Source organism: Haliotis cracherodii, unplaced genomic scaffold (assembly GCF_022045235.1).
Source record: "Haliotis cracherodii isolate W230 unplaced genomic scaffold, xgHalCrac1.p SCAF_13, whole genome shotgun sequence".
Classification (NCBI taxonomy): domain Eukaryota; kingdom Metazoa; phylum Mollusca; class Gastropoda; order Lepetellida; family Haliotidae; genus Haliotis; species Haliotis cracherodii.
In genome coordinates, this window is record NW_027266268.1 from 18127273 (window position 1) to 18142775 (window position 15503).

At 37.2% G+C, this 15503-nt stretch overlaps 1 protein-coding gene and 1 long non-coding RNA gene across 2 annotated transcripts; one reads left to right on the forward strand and one right to left on the reverse strand.

Moving 5' to 3' along the window:
• Window positions 1-2213: 2213 nt before the first annotated feature.
• On the reverse strand, window positions 2214-6345 carry LOC139458486 (uncharacterized). Its single transcript, XM_071239924.1, has 8 exons — window positions 6286-6345; window positions 5568-5639; window positions 5269-5322; window positions 4712-4750; window positions 4116-4176; window positions 3116-3218; window positions 2746-2830; window positions 2214-2275 (listed from the first exon to the last, which is right to left on the reverse strand). The coding sequence occupies exons 1-6, from the start codon at window positions 6343-6345 to the stop codon at window positions 3178-3180; spliced, it is 327 nt and encodes a 108-aa protein (XP_071096025.1). The 3' UTR covers window positions 2214-2275; window positions 2746-2830; window positions 3116-3177.
• Window positions 6346-10367: 4022 nt separating this feature from the next.
• On the forward strand, window positions 10368-12568 carry LOC139459360 (uncharacterized). Its single transcript, XR_011652691.1, has 3 exons — window positions 10368-10468; window positions 12051-12107; window positions 12500-12568. It is a non-coding gene; the product is annotated as an uncharacterized lncRNA (long non-coding RNA).
• Window positions 12569-15503: the final 2935 nt, after the last annotated feature.

The following is a 15503-nucleotide window of genomic DNA, read 5'->3' on the forward strand; positions in this document are numbered from 1 at the left end:
ACATAAAAAAACTTGCCATTTTGAATATGTTTCTGAATTTTCCATTTTTAAGGTCCGCGGATCCGTAAACAATGGAAAAGACATTTCAAGCCTTCTTTGCCTGACCTTTATACATTCCTGTCACAAATCAAATGAACAAAGTTGCTGTTATGTCCCCGTTATACAAAGACTGTCACAAAAATCAATTGTGTCCGTGCTGTCGCATACCAGAATACAAGGTAATGATAGCACGACCCGACCCGCCCTCAGCTAAAGGTTAACATGGGGCTGAATTAGCTACATCCGGAATGGTCGCAAGATTTGATGGGTTTTAAAATGAATGATCTGCAGGTTTTCTACTTGCAGACAACAGCAGTGGTTTTTCTAAAGTTCCATTTCTCTCATGGATATTCGTGAAAGCTCGGTCGTAGTTTTCGAGTGGAATTGATTTGGGAATATAGAGTTATAACAAGTGTGTTTATTTCACTGTCCTATGCTTGACTGAAACAGTGTTTAGTTCATTTTTCAAGGCTGTGAATAAACAAAGGAATGTGTATTGCATGAATGTAAAAATGTTCATGTTGATATCTGCACATCTAGAGTGGAAACTGGGTACATAATATCCTTCAGTTTCTATTTGACAAATTACACACGCCTGAACGCTGTGCCTTGTCTTCTGTTTTAGCTAGTGGCAAACCTGATATTGTCTCCAGAAAGTGTACTGAGCAAAACTCACGGATTGTTCTTGATTATGTTTTTTAGGTCTGTTAGCAGTACTAGTATTGCTGTGAGCTCAAGCAAGCTAGACATCAAATTATTCCAGATTTTAGTTGGATTGAATCAGTTTATTCTACATCTATAGGTTGAACCGGGGGTCGTTCCGATCTCATCCGAATCGAATCGTCCGACCTCAACGCGTTGAAGATCCGGGGTAGAATAGGTCTTCAGCTACCCATGCTTGCCGCAAAAGGCGACTATGCTTGTCGTAAGAGGCGTCTAACGGGATCGGGTGGTCAGGCTCGCTGACTTGGTTGATGTATGTCATCGGATCCCAATTGCGTGTCTCAATGCTCATAATTTCAATCACTGGATTGTGTGGTCCAGACTCGATTTATTTACAGACCGCCGTCATATAGCTGTAATATTGCTGAGTGCGGCGTTAAACAACAAACAAATCAAACAAAGCTTTGCGACACAATGGCCATAGGGAAGGCTGGTGCTATAAGTCTAGTTAGTGGAGTTTACCTTGCCCTGTTGAAGTCAGTCTTGACGTTGTACAACATCAATATTTGGGACATATTGGCAGAATGTCTGTCTTCGATTACCGCGAACAATGACGTCAACTCTGCAAGGTCATGGAACGATAATGTTATTATTTCTCATCACATTTTGTACACACGTTTACATTCGGGAGGTAGATCGAATTTTAATTTTGTTGTTTATTTCGATTTACAAACACTTCAACCTTAAGTCGAAATTGAAGTAACAACAATGACGGTCTAAGGCAGGGCGGGACAACTTAGGAATGGCCAGGAGTCCGAACTTGACCACACAGAAGGAAGCGAGCTACAAAAACATGTTTTATATCATTGGAAAGATCTCGAGGAGACAAATACAAATAATGTGTGTCCCGGTGTGTACACATGTTTACAAGCTCAAAAATTGGCTCAGAAAATGCATTACTGCAGAAATTTCTGGCAGAATTTTTTTTTTCTGCAGAAATTTCTGGCAGTATTTTTTTTTTCTACAGAAATTTCTGGCAGAATTTTTTTTTTTCTACAGAAATTTCTGGCAGATTTTTTTTCTGCAGTAATATTTAGCAGGATTGTTTAAATTCAGGAGAAATAAGGTTCAATCATTGGTTCAATCATTGGATAGTTTAATCTGGAGTTGCTTTAAATGACCTTTTTCCCAAAAACAAACATTTTTAGTTCACATGATTACAAGCACAAAAAATAAAACTAATTTCGTGAGATCTTTCAAAAAAATATTTATTCACATGCTATATTGCAAGACATGTCCTTGGGCGACTTTGCACTATGTCTCATGGGTGAGGCGATGTTTCCAGCGATGGGTCCTATCACAGAAGAAATAACTGTATAGATGAGTGGATCCATATTGTCTAATATAGCATCAGATAAATTGCAGCCTATATGCAGCTTAGAGTTTACAATAGAGCCTACGGTATAAGATGTATTATGAATGTAAAAAGTCTGCTTTACTTACGTTTTCTCCTCAACATACTTGAAATGAATTCTTTTTTTCGTCTGGTCATTGAAACCTATGTGGACATATTCTGAAAAGATATGAAAAAAACATTAAAATGCTTTTCATTTCAGTAATAAACACATTCCACATGCCTTAGCCACATGAACAATGTAAGAGAGGTGAGGTGAGTTGAAATTGGGTTTAACGTGGCGTCCAAGATTATTGCACATATATAGCGAGGTGTGTGTGTGTGGCTGCTTGTACTAGTCTGGACTGATTCTAGCCCACTAAAATACCATTCCGCAGTTTAACATGAATACCCTACTCAGTACACAGTACATGACTCCAAGCTGACCAGTCCCTGTTTTAGCTCCCTAATGCAGAACGCGAGACAGGGTGACAACAAGTACCATCTTTTAACGTCTTTAGGTATGACGAGGCCAGGGATCGACAATGTAAGACTTAATAAATTTGAATCATAGCATATTTAAAGTTCAAGGTCACTTAGCATAGTACAATTGAAGGGGTATAAACTATTTAAATATTCTTAAGAGTTACCTCCATCAATGCGCTCCACATGACCAGGGTACCTATCTGCTCTGTGCACCAGCCATGGGGCCTCTACTTCGTCACCTTTCTTTAACTAAATCAGATATATAATTATATATTAATTCTTGTAACCCGTTCATTAATTCTTGTTACATGTTTACCAATTCTTGAAGGCTTAAAAAAGTCGCAGTGAAAAGTTTTGAAAAGTTTTAGACAATACAAATATGTAAATAGTGATGAGCTCCGAAGATAAATGTAAAAATTCAGATAAAAGCTATGAGAAATTATTGATGGTAAGAAAATCATTAATCATGTTGTAATCTGTGTGAAAACTTTTATAACTGATTATGTTTATGCTCTATCTTTGTATTCTGCTTACCTCTAACCTAATCTTGTTTGTTATTAGCCACTCGTCTAAGCTGTTGCCAGTCCAATGTAGGTTCACATTCTTCTTTTGGACCGATAATATTTTGGCTTTATACCTGTATTTGTTTTATAAAGATAAAAAATAAATCATGATTGAGGCAGAAAATGAAGGATAACATGAATTTCCATTTTCACTGTTCTGTAAATAACTTTTGCCCCAGTGACATTTTCCCAGAATCTATTATTAGCAGATGGAAAACACAACACTACTGGAATACAAAGTGTATAGAAGTTCTTTTAAAAACAATAAGTCAAACCAACCAACTCAAACCACTATGCACTTCCTGTCAGAAAACATTTAACTTCTATCACATGTCTCCCTAATTTTGATAATACAGTAACAAGTTCTTGTCAGTAACTGTAACCATGAACTGGACTTCAAAAAGAACATCAAATAATAAGAATCATACTACTCAGATGCTACTAACATGTGTTAATCTGCATGTCATCACATAAAATGTCGGCTTAAAACCCAGAGGTTTCAAAAGAGATGAAAACTGGAGTTACTTGGCATAGGTTGTAGCTGGGTAACAGATGGGAATGATCAGACAGAAAGGACATTATGTTATTCAGCATAAACTGCAGGGATCGTTCCGTAATGAACACAAATGTCATTTTCACTACTGCCGCAATGCATTTATGTGAGCAATTTCAAGAGTCACAAAAAAGTGTGATCCTTCAAGCAAAGTTTCTGTTTCAAAGAGCTAAAAAGTTCAGATGAAATGCCTAGTATGAAAAAGGGGGACAGACAATTGATTTTCAGTCAGGAGAGTTAAAGCAATTAATTGATATGAAATAATAAATATTGATACATAAGGAAGATCATGATCCATCAGTATCTCAGCAAATCGTTGCAATCTGAACATAATCATAAAAAAATACTTGTGTGAAACGTGATGAAAACAATTCAATATATGAAATTTCCTTCAACAATGCAAACAGTAATTACATACCAAAAGCCATCCTCCTCAATGCCTCCACAATCATGCCAACATTGAATTTGCAGGGGGACATCTATGGACAAAATCAGTTTTATGTGTGTTTACATTAAAGCATGGTACTAAGTGGACAAAGAGGATTCAGTCATTTCTGTATATTCTATTTTGAAGTTTTCAATTTATATTTTAACAATTTAAAGCAAGGGCATATCAGATTGTTTGAACTGGATACTGATAATTCATATCTTATACCAGATGCTGTATGACAAATAAGCCAAATAAGGGAAGAAAGATACACAAATACCATCCACATTGTATTAACACAGTGCCTGTACCTTTGCCTGTGTTAATTTCCATTTTTTCACAATACTGATCTTGCTATAGGAAATGTGGTGATTATCATATTGATAAGGCAGTGAATCATTAGCTCTCATCTGAATGAAACCCATGTGGATAGTAATGTTGCCAAGGATCATAATCAGGGTGAGTCATCAATTTCAGTTATAGGCATGCACAGCAACAGTGTCCATGGCCCATGAAAATCCACATACATGTATACACTAGCATATGAACGTGTCAGTTACTGCCCATTATTTCTACAATCTGCTCACCTTTTTATTGTGCCGCCTTCTTTGCAAGTATGTCTCAACCTGAAAGAGAATCAAACTATTGGTTTACATATATCAGGAACTATCTACCATTTTTAACATATTAGGGTTTAGTCAATTAACTATAATTCAGTTACATATATATTAACTTACCATTTTCTCAGTTTGCACAATCTTAGATGCCTGAAAATAATAGGTCAGATTAATTAGAAGCATAAAAGGTCATAAAAAGATCCTAAAATGGGTCCTTTTTATAGAATTTTGGTACTTAAATGTAGTCCACACCAAAAGAAACAAACAGGTGCTTGATCAGTCTGCCTGACATGTATTTGACATTAATATTCCTTTTCTATGACCTGGCACTTAGTTCAGAGAAGATGACAAACGGAAGTTTTATAACAGACAGATGGATTGAGGAACATTGCAGTGAGAGCATTTATTTGTGTGAAACCATTTATTCAAATGGTTAAGTGTTAAAGGAATGTTTGAAAACAGCATTAATTCAAAACTAAGCCGTCCATATATATCCAATCCATATATGGAAAGCTTTCCTAACTTACCTTTTCAGATTCTGTTTTCCTGATGCTTCTAAACCTTGAACTTGAATGTGGAATCTGATAAAGAAAGTATTAAATACCTTATGCATATGAATGATATCATTGTTACTTAAACACCACTCTTACAAAAAATTAACTATTACCAAAAACAACATTGTATTCATATTCAAGTCTGCAAGACATATTGAAGACATGCAGTCACTGAGCCTTACCATCACAGCAATAACATTACTTTTCAAGCTAATATAGTAATTCATTTAATATACCGGATGTTGTTCATGAAATGATTAAAGTTTAATTACCTTTCTACTCTTTTGTGGTGCTCTTCCTTTGTAATGTATCACCTGAAAATAGTAGTTTTTCGAAAAAATACCCTAGTAGGTACATAAAGTTACATAAAATTGCATACTTCACTTATCATAGGTATTCAAAATAGCCTATTTGATCATGTGGATCATAATAACTTTCAGTTACATACATGTAGTAATATTTTAGTATAATTAAGAATAACAAAACATGTGTACACACAATGGTTAATATGCACTGTAAAATGAGGTTAAAGTAGTATCAAATCTGACAAAGTACTTACTGGAAGATCCTGGTATTCCGTGACGGGTAGATTCTAATAAAAGAAACATATCATATGGGTGTATGGTTCCATAATATGTTACTCACTAGTCAGTTGAACTTCTCAAACAATTAACACACTTCACTTCACATTAAGTATATGCAGATACATGCAAAAAGAAAACTGCTGAATATTGGGTCAAAATAGCTTTATAAACTTCTGGCATTTTAAGTCTATGGCAAGATTAAGTATACGGTCATAAAGAAGTTAGTGAGTTTAACACCGCTTTTAACAGTATTACAGTTACATGTATATTGCGGCGTGTCAGTTTAATGTGGGAGGAAACCCCTAAGTGACGCAGGTCTCAGACGTTTACCACTTCGGTGAAACCCACGAGCACTGGTATGGTGCTGACAAACCTAGAACCGGGGCAAAACAGGAGTCGAACCCACAATCATAGGTTTCTGGTGTGCCCAGGTGATGCAACTCTGTACAGCGAATTGCGGCGCCATAGATGAATAGGCCACATGTGTCCCCGGTAACAACAGTATGCAAACTTTACAGGTACAGGTGGGCTATCTGGGTTTCTGTTTCTGCTTTACTAACCTCATGACGTTCCTGTGCTGATTCCTCATGGAGTAACCCCTGCAACATAATATCAACGTCAAACTAATTCAGTTGAAAAATGTACATTATATATAAATGACATTTTTTCTGAGGATAAATGAAATGCCTAGTTCAGACTATCCACTCAAAGAATCAGCAACTGGGCTTCATTGCTCATCAAATATTAGGAGCCTGTACATGTCATGTAGGTTGCTGTTGTCATCATGTCACCGCTAATGGCCTCATGACAAAGATGAAATAATTAACTAATTGTCCCTGATAAGCCCTAAACATAAAGTAAAAGTATTAGCTCATATTAGGTGACATGGTTCATTTTCATTGAGTATGAATTGTTGTAACTCACCTGAACTAGGGTCACTTGTAGGTCCTGGTCATCATCATGGAATGCATAAACCTGTAAACAAGACAATGCAACAAATACAGAGGTCCTTATCACATATCTCTTATTTTGTAGGAGAAGATAGGGCTCTTATGCTACTGAACTGGGGAATTTCAGGTTAGAATTGGTCCACAGCAACCAATGTTGACAGTGTCATGGCATGGTGGCATGGATTGTTGCTCATAACAACTATCACCGGACCAGGCTGTCTTCAAATGGCTTAAATATTGCTAAGTGTGGCATTAAATAACACGAGGGACTGTAACTTGTCATGATATACATAATGCACAAACCACCCAGAGCTCCATGCGGCCAGCCTGGTACAGGACTAGGCTGGTCATCACCACTGACACCAGCTGATCACTGCGCCGGAATGTATATTTGGCGTTGCTGTTCAAGTTCGAATTTCCGATAGGCCTGTCTCTACTCAAGAAAATAAAGAAATGTCTTGAATTTCCGACAGCATAACCTGGTGTCCGATCTTTAAAAAGTTCGGAACGAGTGTGAAGCCATGATAAGAAATATTATTATTAATGATTGAAGCCACCTTCCCAAATGTGTGTGCTGCATAAGCTGGAGTGGTTCCCCTTAGATTTTCCAAAATATGAACCGACAGGCGAAAAGAAAATTAATTCGCTTGACATATCCAGTTGGGGTACTGGGGCACCCCAAGGACTAATGATATTTTATCATTATTGAAGTATACCGCGTATACAGTCTGATTGATGAGTGACCAGGTGAAGAACCAACACCCTCCCTAAACCCTCCCCCCTCCCCATACTAGCACGCTCACGGTTTTCAATATATATAATAACATACTGATGCGAACTGTTTAACTGACAACTGTTAATTGGTAGTGGTCAAGCCTCAGTGAACTTGCTTTTGGAGTGTGTGTGTATGGGGGTGGGTGGGGGGGGGGGGGGGGGGGGGAAGAGGGGGCGCATTTCTGAAATATTATAAGGTGGATTCAGTCGGAATAAGGATAAGATAATGATCACATAAATTTTATTGGAGGCTTTGAAAGTTGAGGATCGGCGAAACCGTAACATACATTGTAATTAACAAAACGATCACATGGCATGATAAAGGTGGCGGTGATAAACAATACCCTTCGACCACGCGCGCGAGACAATGTATCACCGTATGAAGTGACAATACCCGAGAAAATTTAATTACCTTGTTGGCAGGAAGTCTGGCGGCACAGCACGTACAATATGCATCGCTAGGGTATTACAAATTGTCTCTCTTCGCCCCCCCCCCCCTCCCTCAAGCACCAGCTTTGATGGAGCAATCAGAGAGGATGAAGTGTATGTTGATTTTAGGAAAACATTAATACAAATTTGTTATATTCATAAACATCAGGTTTTAATAGTTATTATTATCGAAATAATTCGAACGTTATAAATAACAGAGTAGCTCGCATGTAAATTATCTAAATACTGCATGGATTGGTATTTTGTAATTAACCGTGTTTTCACTTTCACCGATCACCACAGGCAAATTCATATAGCTACACAAACACAACAAGTGTCGCCATACAGCAACAATAAGTTGCCTAATGTACACGTAGACAGGATACAAGACATAATAAAACCACAGGAGATGGATCTATCTCCTTTTCAGATTAGTTTGTTTTCGTATCTTTTATCAAAATTGGTAGAAATAAATACACTACACTTGGACTCTTACAAAACGCGTTTCGCATGTCAGCAAAGCCACACATTTAAATAGTATATTTCCACGTTGTAGGGTCGGCGTATCCAGAAATAAAACAATAGATATTTTCAGGACTTACCTGTATCGTAACTGCAAGACGGTAACCAGACGTAACTTTGCTGACTGCGCGTGGTTCGGGATCTTTGCTGTGGCTGAAATAAAGAGTGCTTTTTGTCACAGAAAGAGACCACGTTGCTTGTGCCATTGTGCGAAGACATTTCAGGAATGCGAAGGTTCTATTCTGAATATACACGAATATATACAAGTCACAAGACAAAGAAGGTATTTACATGAAAGATATTTCAAATCTCGATGTTAGAGACCCTGAGAAATCTAGATTTAACTGAATCCAATCCAATCAAGTGTTACTATCATTCATTACAAATGGATAATACGATATTGCATTATAGAGAGGGTAATTATAGCTACCTGAAGGAGCAACCATTTGTCCACTCTTTGAAGTTGCCGCCAAACCGGACGCGTAATTGTAACTCGCAAGAACACTGTGTACACAGCTTCTTTCTAAATTTGGAGAAGCGTAAGTGTGTTGAAAGAACAATATGAATGCAAGTCAGGCATGAAGTTGCACGGAGGAACCGACGTGAGACTTTATAATCCGACAGTTGTTCATATATGTTATTTCATGCGTGATTCGTATTACCGCTTAACATGTAGGTTTGTATTTATAATAAAAACTATTCGTTTACATTTGCGATACAATATAGAATGTTGAAATAGTTTTGTCCGGATAGCAACATAACTGTTGCATAGGATATGCTGTTTAATGATAATACTATATGAAAATTCCTCGAGCTGACTTACACTATGGATAGTGTACAAGACAACAGTTATAGAACATCACGTGTTAAGGTTGATGGAAACGGCAAAATATTTATTTACAATATATGTTTTTCCAGGGGAAGAGCCTGTTACAAAGTCTATGTCTAAAAAAAGAGTAAACTCGCTCCTTGTCGGACAAAACTAAATGTAATTAGGTTAACTACCTATGTACATTATCAGTGGATAACTTGAATTAATATCAAATTGTAACCTGAGATGCTGGTGCCAAACCTTACAACAGATTACGTGACCACCCAGTGAACACTCAAGGGGGCGTGATATACACCCTTGTGTTTGATTTGCAAAACCAATCAGCCGTGGACGCCGGACCATAAAAATGGTGTATGAAGATTTAACCCTAATAATGTATCGTTAAATATCGTTAAATCTTCGAGAACGTTCAGTCAGGCGGTCAAACGATAACTATTCAACAAGTAGGTAAATCACATCGAAAACCCAAGTTCTGGTCGCAGTGAGAAGCTCTGGATGCCTAAGGATGCAGGGTTCACCAGCTCTGCTTCAACAACGTTATCATGGGTAAGAAGCATTTTATTCTATTTTTGTAAACCAAACACTGAATATATCTTGAAGAACGTTGGCCTTCTGTTGTATCATGATTTCTTTATGAACATATTCATCGAACATGTTGCTACCCATTACAGATATTACCAACGTCATCAACAGTCTTCAAGAAATCTGCCCAAAAAGAAAAACACTGAAATTGGTAAGTAATGTTTATGTGCAATATGGTTATATAAAGTTCATTTATTGCATAAGCAATATTAGATAGAGTTAAGCTACGAACGCAAAATAAACATGTCAGGCGAATGTAAGGGTGAGGTACTCCATCGGTCTTGCGTTTCGCTGGGGTTTTTTTAACCATCACCGATGGTGTTGCCAATTTAAATTTCGTTTCGGAATCAAAGCACGGTGCATGATTTTTTATCAAAATTTCAACATGAGCTAGGAAAGGAAGAGCGGAAGAACCAGGGCTCTGTGAAAGTACGCGGATTGTGTAGCCTATATATGGCTTCACGTGGCATTATATTGGTGTTACGTACGTAGTATACTAGGTAAGTGTTGCCCTCGTTGCCGACAAGGCCATGACTTAATTAGGGTGTGAGTTGGTGGGTGGCTCGGGCTACTCTGTGGTGCTTACACAGTAGGCGTGGGGCTAGGCAAGTTTACGAGACATACTCTCGAGTGATCCCAGTGATAGAACCCTTTCTTTGTGTTTATAGGACATGTCGATATCGAATTTCTGAAAGCCCAGGAATAATGCAAAATCTTTATTAATAATTGCTGTTTCCAACTGGATACATGTAAAAGTGATCTTCAAAATGGAACCGAATTTAGCATGAAAACAAAATTCGATAAACGTAAGGGTTTGACAAGGAGTATTATGGATAAGACCTGATACTAATTATATACAGTCACTACCAGTAGTCTAAGGCATTGCAATTCACCGTGCAAAGTTGTGTCCCTTGGGCACGCTAGAAACCTATGGTTTGAATCCCGGTTCGCCCAATGTTTCTAGGTTGTCAGCACCATATCTGTGCTCGTGGCTTTCCTCCCACATTAAGCTGACACGCCGTGATATACCTGAAATACTGTTCAAAGCGGCATCTAACCTAACTCACTCACTCATTCCAGGTGAGCGAGTGTTCATGTGCCACAGTGAATAAAATAAACCATAATTAATATAAGGAAGTTATTTAATTAAATGTTACATCCAGTTTCATAGTAAGTCAATTTGTCCATGTGTCTCTGTAACTGATGGCAACCAACGAAACAACACTTTCAGTACAAAAGTTCCCCCAAAGTACTAGTTACATGTGCCATAAGCCAAAATTAGCTGCCCGCTGTGGCTCAGTGTATACTCCTGAATGGAATTTGCTAATATTAGCTATATATATGGCATGCATCACAAAAGGTCTTCAGCAACCCATGCTTGCCATAGGAGGCAACTATGCTTGTTGTAAGAGGCGACTAATGGGATCGGGTGGTCAGGCTCCCTGACTTGGTTGATGTGTGTCATCGTATCCCAATTGCGTAACCTGATGCTCAAGATATCAGTCCCTGGATGGACTGGTCCCAACTCAAATATTTACAGACTGCTGTCATATAGCTTGAATATATTGTTATAGAAACAAGCAAAAAAACACACAACAATAAGTTCACTGCTGCATCCTAGCAACAGTATTTTTGTAAACAAAAACTAAACCAAAACACATATTACTGTCTACATATCCTATTGGTAGGGAGTTATGTAGATTCTTATTTAGAAACCAGTGGAGCTTAGTATCCACAGTGCACATAGAGGGGTTACGTTATTGTAGTTTGTCCAGTATTATTAGTAAAGGATGTAATGGGATTTGTTTTGTAATGGGATCGTGCCATGTATGTGAAGACATTTGTTTGTACATTATATTTGCAACACACATTTAGAAGGATAGAAATTTATCTTTGTCTTAGCTAAATGCTTGGTACGGGCCTGTTGAATAAATTCAATGTTTGTCTGGTAGGCTTGTCTAATTTTGGAGGCATTGTGGATTTCTGAGAATGGAAATTGGCAATTGTTATATTTGTATGACTATCCAATTACATTAAAGTTGCAGTTTATGTATCGTTCAAATATTTATTTGACATTTCCAGGACCAATAAAGCTGCAAGATTTTGTTGGCCAGTCACAAGTGGACGCTGCAATCCAAGGTATCACTTTTAGTGCTATCATGAAGATAGTTATCAATGAAATTATTGGTATATGATTCCACATACAATATCATGTATTGCATATTTATTCCTTGAGGCTATACTATACAATTCAAAGTAAATGCTGAAATCACATGTGGTTAATACTTTTATAATTTATGTAAATTGTTTTAAACCGCATTAGAATTGTTTTGAAGCAAAAGTATTTCATGTCCAATTGCTCATCCCAAGTATAAAAGAATCTGCACACAATGTTGAAACTTGAAAAATGCACAAGATTGATTTTTCTCTCAATATTCTCAATACTCAAATCAGTATTCTGTAAATAAACAAGTTTTGTACAATTTGATTTGTTTTCATAGTGATAATACTGATGTAAATACTATTTTCAGGTGAAACTTTCTTTCTCATGGTGGGGCACACACATGAAGATTTGGATCAACTGTTTAGTGTATTTGCAAGGAACTTAGACAGAAGCCTGCCACAACCCGCGATGCCCTCCTTCAAGATTGGAGACATCCGGACACCCACCACCAAGCTAACAGACTTCAAGCCCTTCATGCCTGCCCCAAGGGAAGCGACAACCCTCCCAACTAAAGTTCAAGAGGCAATAGAGAAGAACAATGAAAAACTGCAAAAACAATCAAAGGTAATTTCAATAAATATTGCATTTCTTTTGAAATATGTATTGTGATGTGTAATATTAGGGTTAGTCAGGGTTACTTAGAATATGTGTAATGTGGGCAGAGAAACAACCCAACTTCATGAGGTTACTATTTTTGCTTTTATTGTATAGATGCACTGTGATTTTAATTATGTTCTCATATTCTTTACATTTATTTTATTACTTTCAGATCACTCTGACAAAGCACCGAAGACAAGCATCAGTATCAGAACAATAATGAAGGAGCAGCAAGTATTGCTGAAATGTACATAATTTTTGTCAAAGCTATGTAGCTAAGATATTGCCGAGGATTGCATTGCAGGAGTTTTGTACTTTGTATTTTTGGTGTTTCTTAGTAAAGCTGTGTATTTAGAATTGTATATATATATATATATATATATATATATATATATATATTAGATGAGATGTGCACCATGAAATTTATGAAACAATATATGCAGTTATATCGTAAACTCTTGGTTGTGTTCTATTTTTTTTCCATGTCTGAAGTTAACCTTCTTTCAGAGTACAGTATATCACATGTAGGTTGTTTTTTTGAATTTCAACAGGGGATTATATATTTTGTTGGCCCCATGGAATAATTGTGAAATTTATTTTTTGAGAATCACATTCACCTTTAATGTTGTACACTTCAAAGTCGTAAAAAGGCCATTGAAGATGGTCACTGAAATTCTCATAATAATTTAGATAATTATATGGTAAGCTCAAGGTTCAAGGATTTGCATCTGTCTAGTATACAAAGGTATGAGGCCAACATATTGTTCCATTGTTTAATTCGAGTGACGTCAACTTTTCCAGATAAATTTGGTAAATATAATACCAAGATAAATATATTCAATTGCTGAATTCAAATTAAACTCTCCAAAGATTGATGTTTGATATTACTGCAGAAAAAAATTCTGCCAGAAATTTCTGTAGAAAAAAAAATCTGCCAGAAATTTCTGTAGAAAAAGGTCATTTAAAGCAACTCCAGATTAAACTATCCAATGATTGAACCTTATTTCTCCTGAATTTAAACAATCCTGCTAAATATTACTGCAGAAAAAAAAATTCTGGCAGAAATTTCTGTAGAAAAAAAAAATACTGCCAGAAATATCTGCAGAAAAAAAAAATTCTGCCAGAAATTTCTGCAGTAATGCATTTTCTGAGCCAATTTTTGAGCTTGTAAACATGTGTACACACCGGGACACACATTATTTGTATTTGTCTCCTCGAGATCTTTCCAATGATATAAAACATGTTTTTGTAGCTCGCTTCCTTCTGTGTGGTCAAGTTCGGACTCCTGGCCATTCCTAAGTTGTCCCGCCCTGCCTTGTCTGCAAGGCTTCGAAATCCTCGCGGCTTCAACGTTGTGGACGTCAGGGCGGGTCACATAAAAAGCAACTGTGTAAAAATATAACTCTGACATCGAGGAACCGAATTTAGCATGCCAAAGCATATATAATCCTCGCGGCATTTCCTCATTTGCAAACTCACGAAACACTTAATCGCCAGGAGAGGTCGTATAAAAAAAGAACTTTGGAATTGAACATAACTAAAAAAATGGAAACGGAACCGAATTTAGCATTAAAAAATTAAAATAGCAAAGGTATGGCTTAAGGATGGGTCGGCGAGAAGAAATCAAATTATCTGTGTGTGTGTGACAAGAAGAAGACAATAGGCAGCCAATCCCTGCCGGAGATTATACCGTATAACGCCAGCCAGTGTCCCGGAGTGTTGGCAGAAGCACCTCCTAGGCCAGACATGTCCTGAATAGAATGAGACCTCTTTAAACATTGATTCTGTCCCAACAGAAGCTGGACATACGGCTTTACCTATATTTATCGTTGATTGGCTGGAGACGGCTGTTTAATGATGGGAGGCGATGATGCGTTGTACATGAAGATGGCGTGGTTGGGATGAAGACGGAGTGGATGTTTGAGAGTCTTGTACATGTACCGTAACAGATGGTCTGCGGTGCCAGATACATGGTAATCTTATAATAGGAACTAGATTTCCGTGCGTGGAATGTTCACCGGTGAAAAAAGATGTATGAAGCTATCGTGTGTGTTTGTTTAAATATAGAAATATAGAAATTAACACGTATTAGTTTTAATTTTGTGATACTTTTCTGTATTTTGATTATTTTGGCACGTGAGGGGGCAGTTTCGATGGGTAGATGGGGAGGGATGTTGGTGGGGATAGAGAGCCTAAATGATATACATGTACACTGTTGTCGTATTTCCCATGCCATTTTGATGTGTCATACTTTAGAGTCAAGACAGAGACTAGCGCTTCATGGTACTCATTACGGAAACATAGTTATAATGGGAAAATGGGGTGGTAATGTGTGGTTCCATTCACCACGTGGGTACAATGTGTGAAGTCTATTGGTGGTATATCGCAATGTCCACACTGTTTTGTGTTTTGTTTTGTTTTCATTATTATGACTGTTTAATGTTGTAATAAACAAACTGACTCATGTTGGATCGAGAGACATTTCTATTTGCGTGATGTTTGGACATCATGGATTACTGAAACCTGACACCACTACTTTTTATTGCTCTACACGTTCACCGTGAGAAAATTCTGTTTGACACACAGTTGTCGTAATGATAAAAGCCGATAATCCATGGTCCTGTTTTATTGAGATCGAATTCTTCAAATCTATAATCGTAATTTATGTGTTCTTTTCCTTTAAAGCTTCATTGTATTTATATTTTTCAGATTCA

Bases quoted from the DNA above. Each gene is read 5' to 3' on its own strand.
- LOC139458486 (XM_071239924.1), bottom strand. From the start codon at position 6,345: ATGGCGCCGCAATTCGCTGTACAGAGTTGCATCACCTGGGCACACCAG. The intron at 5,323-5,567 runs GTAATTAAACTT...TTTCTTTATCAG, and splicing joins CACCACAAAAGAGTAGAAAG to ATTCCACATTCAAGTTCAAG. The intron at 3,219-4,115 runs GTATGTAATTAC...AAACAAATACAG, and splicing joins ATTGAGGAGGATGGCTTTTG to GTATAAAGCCAAAATATTAT.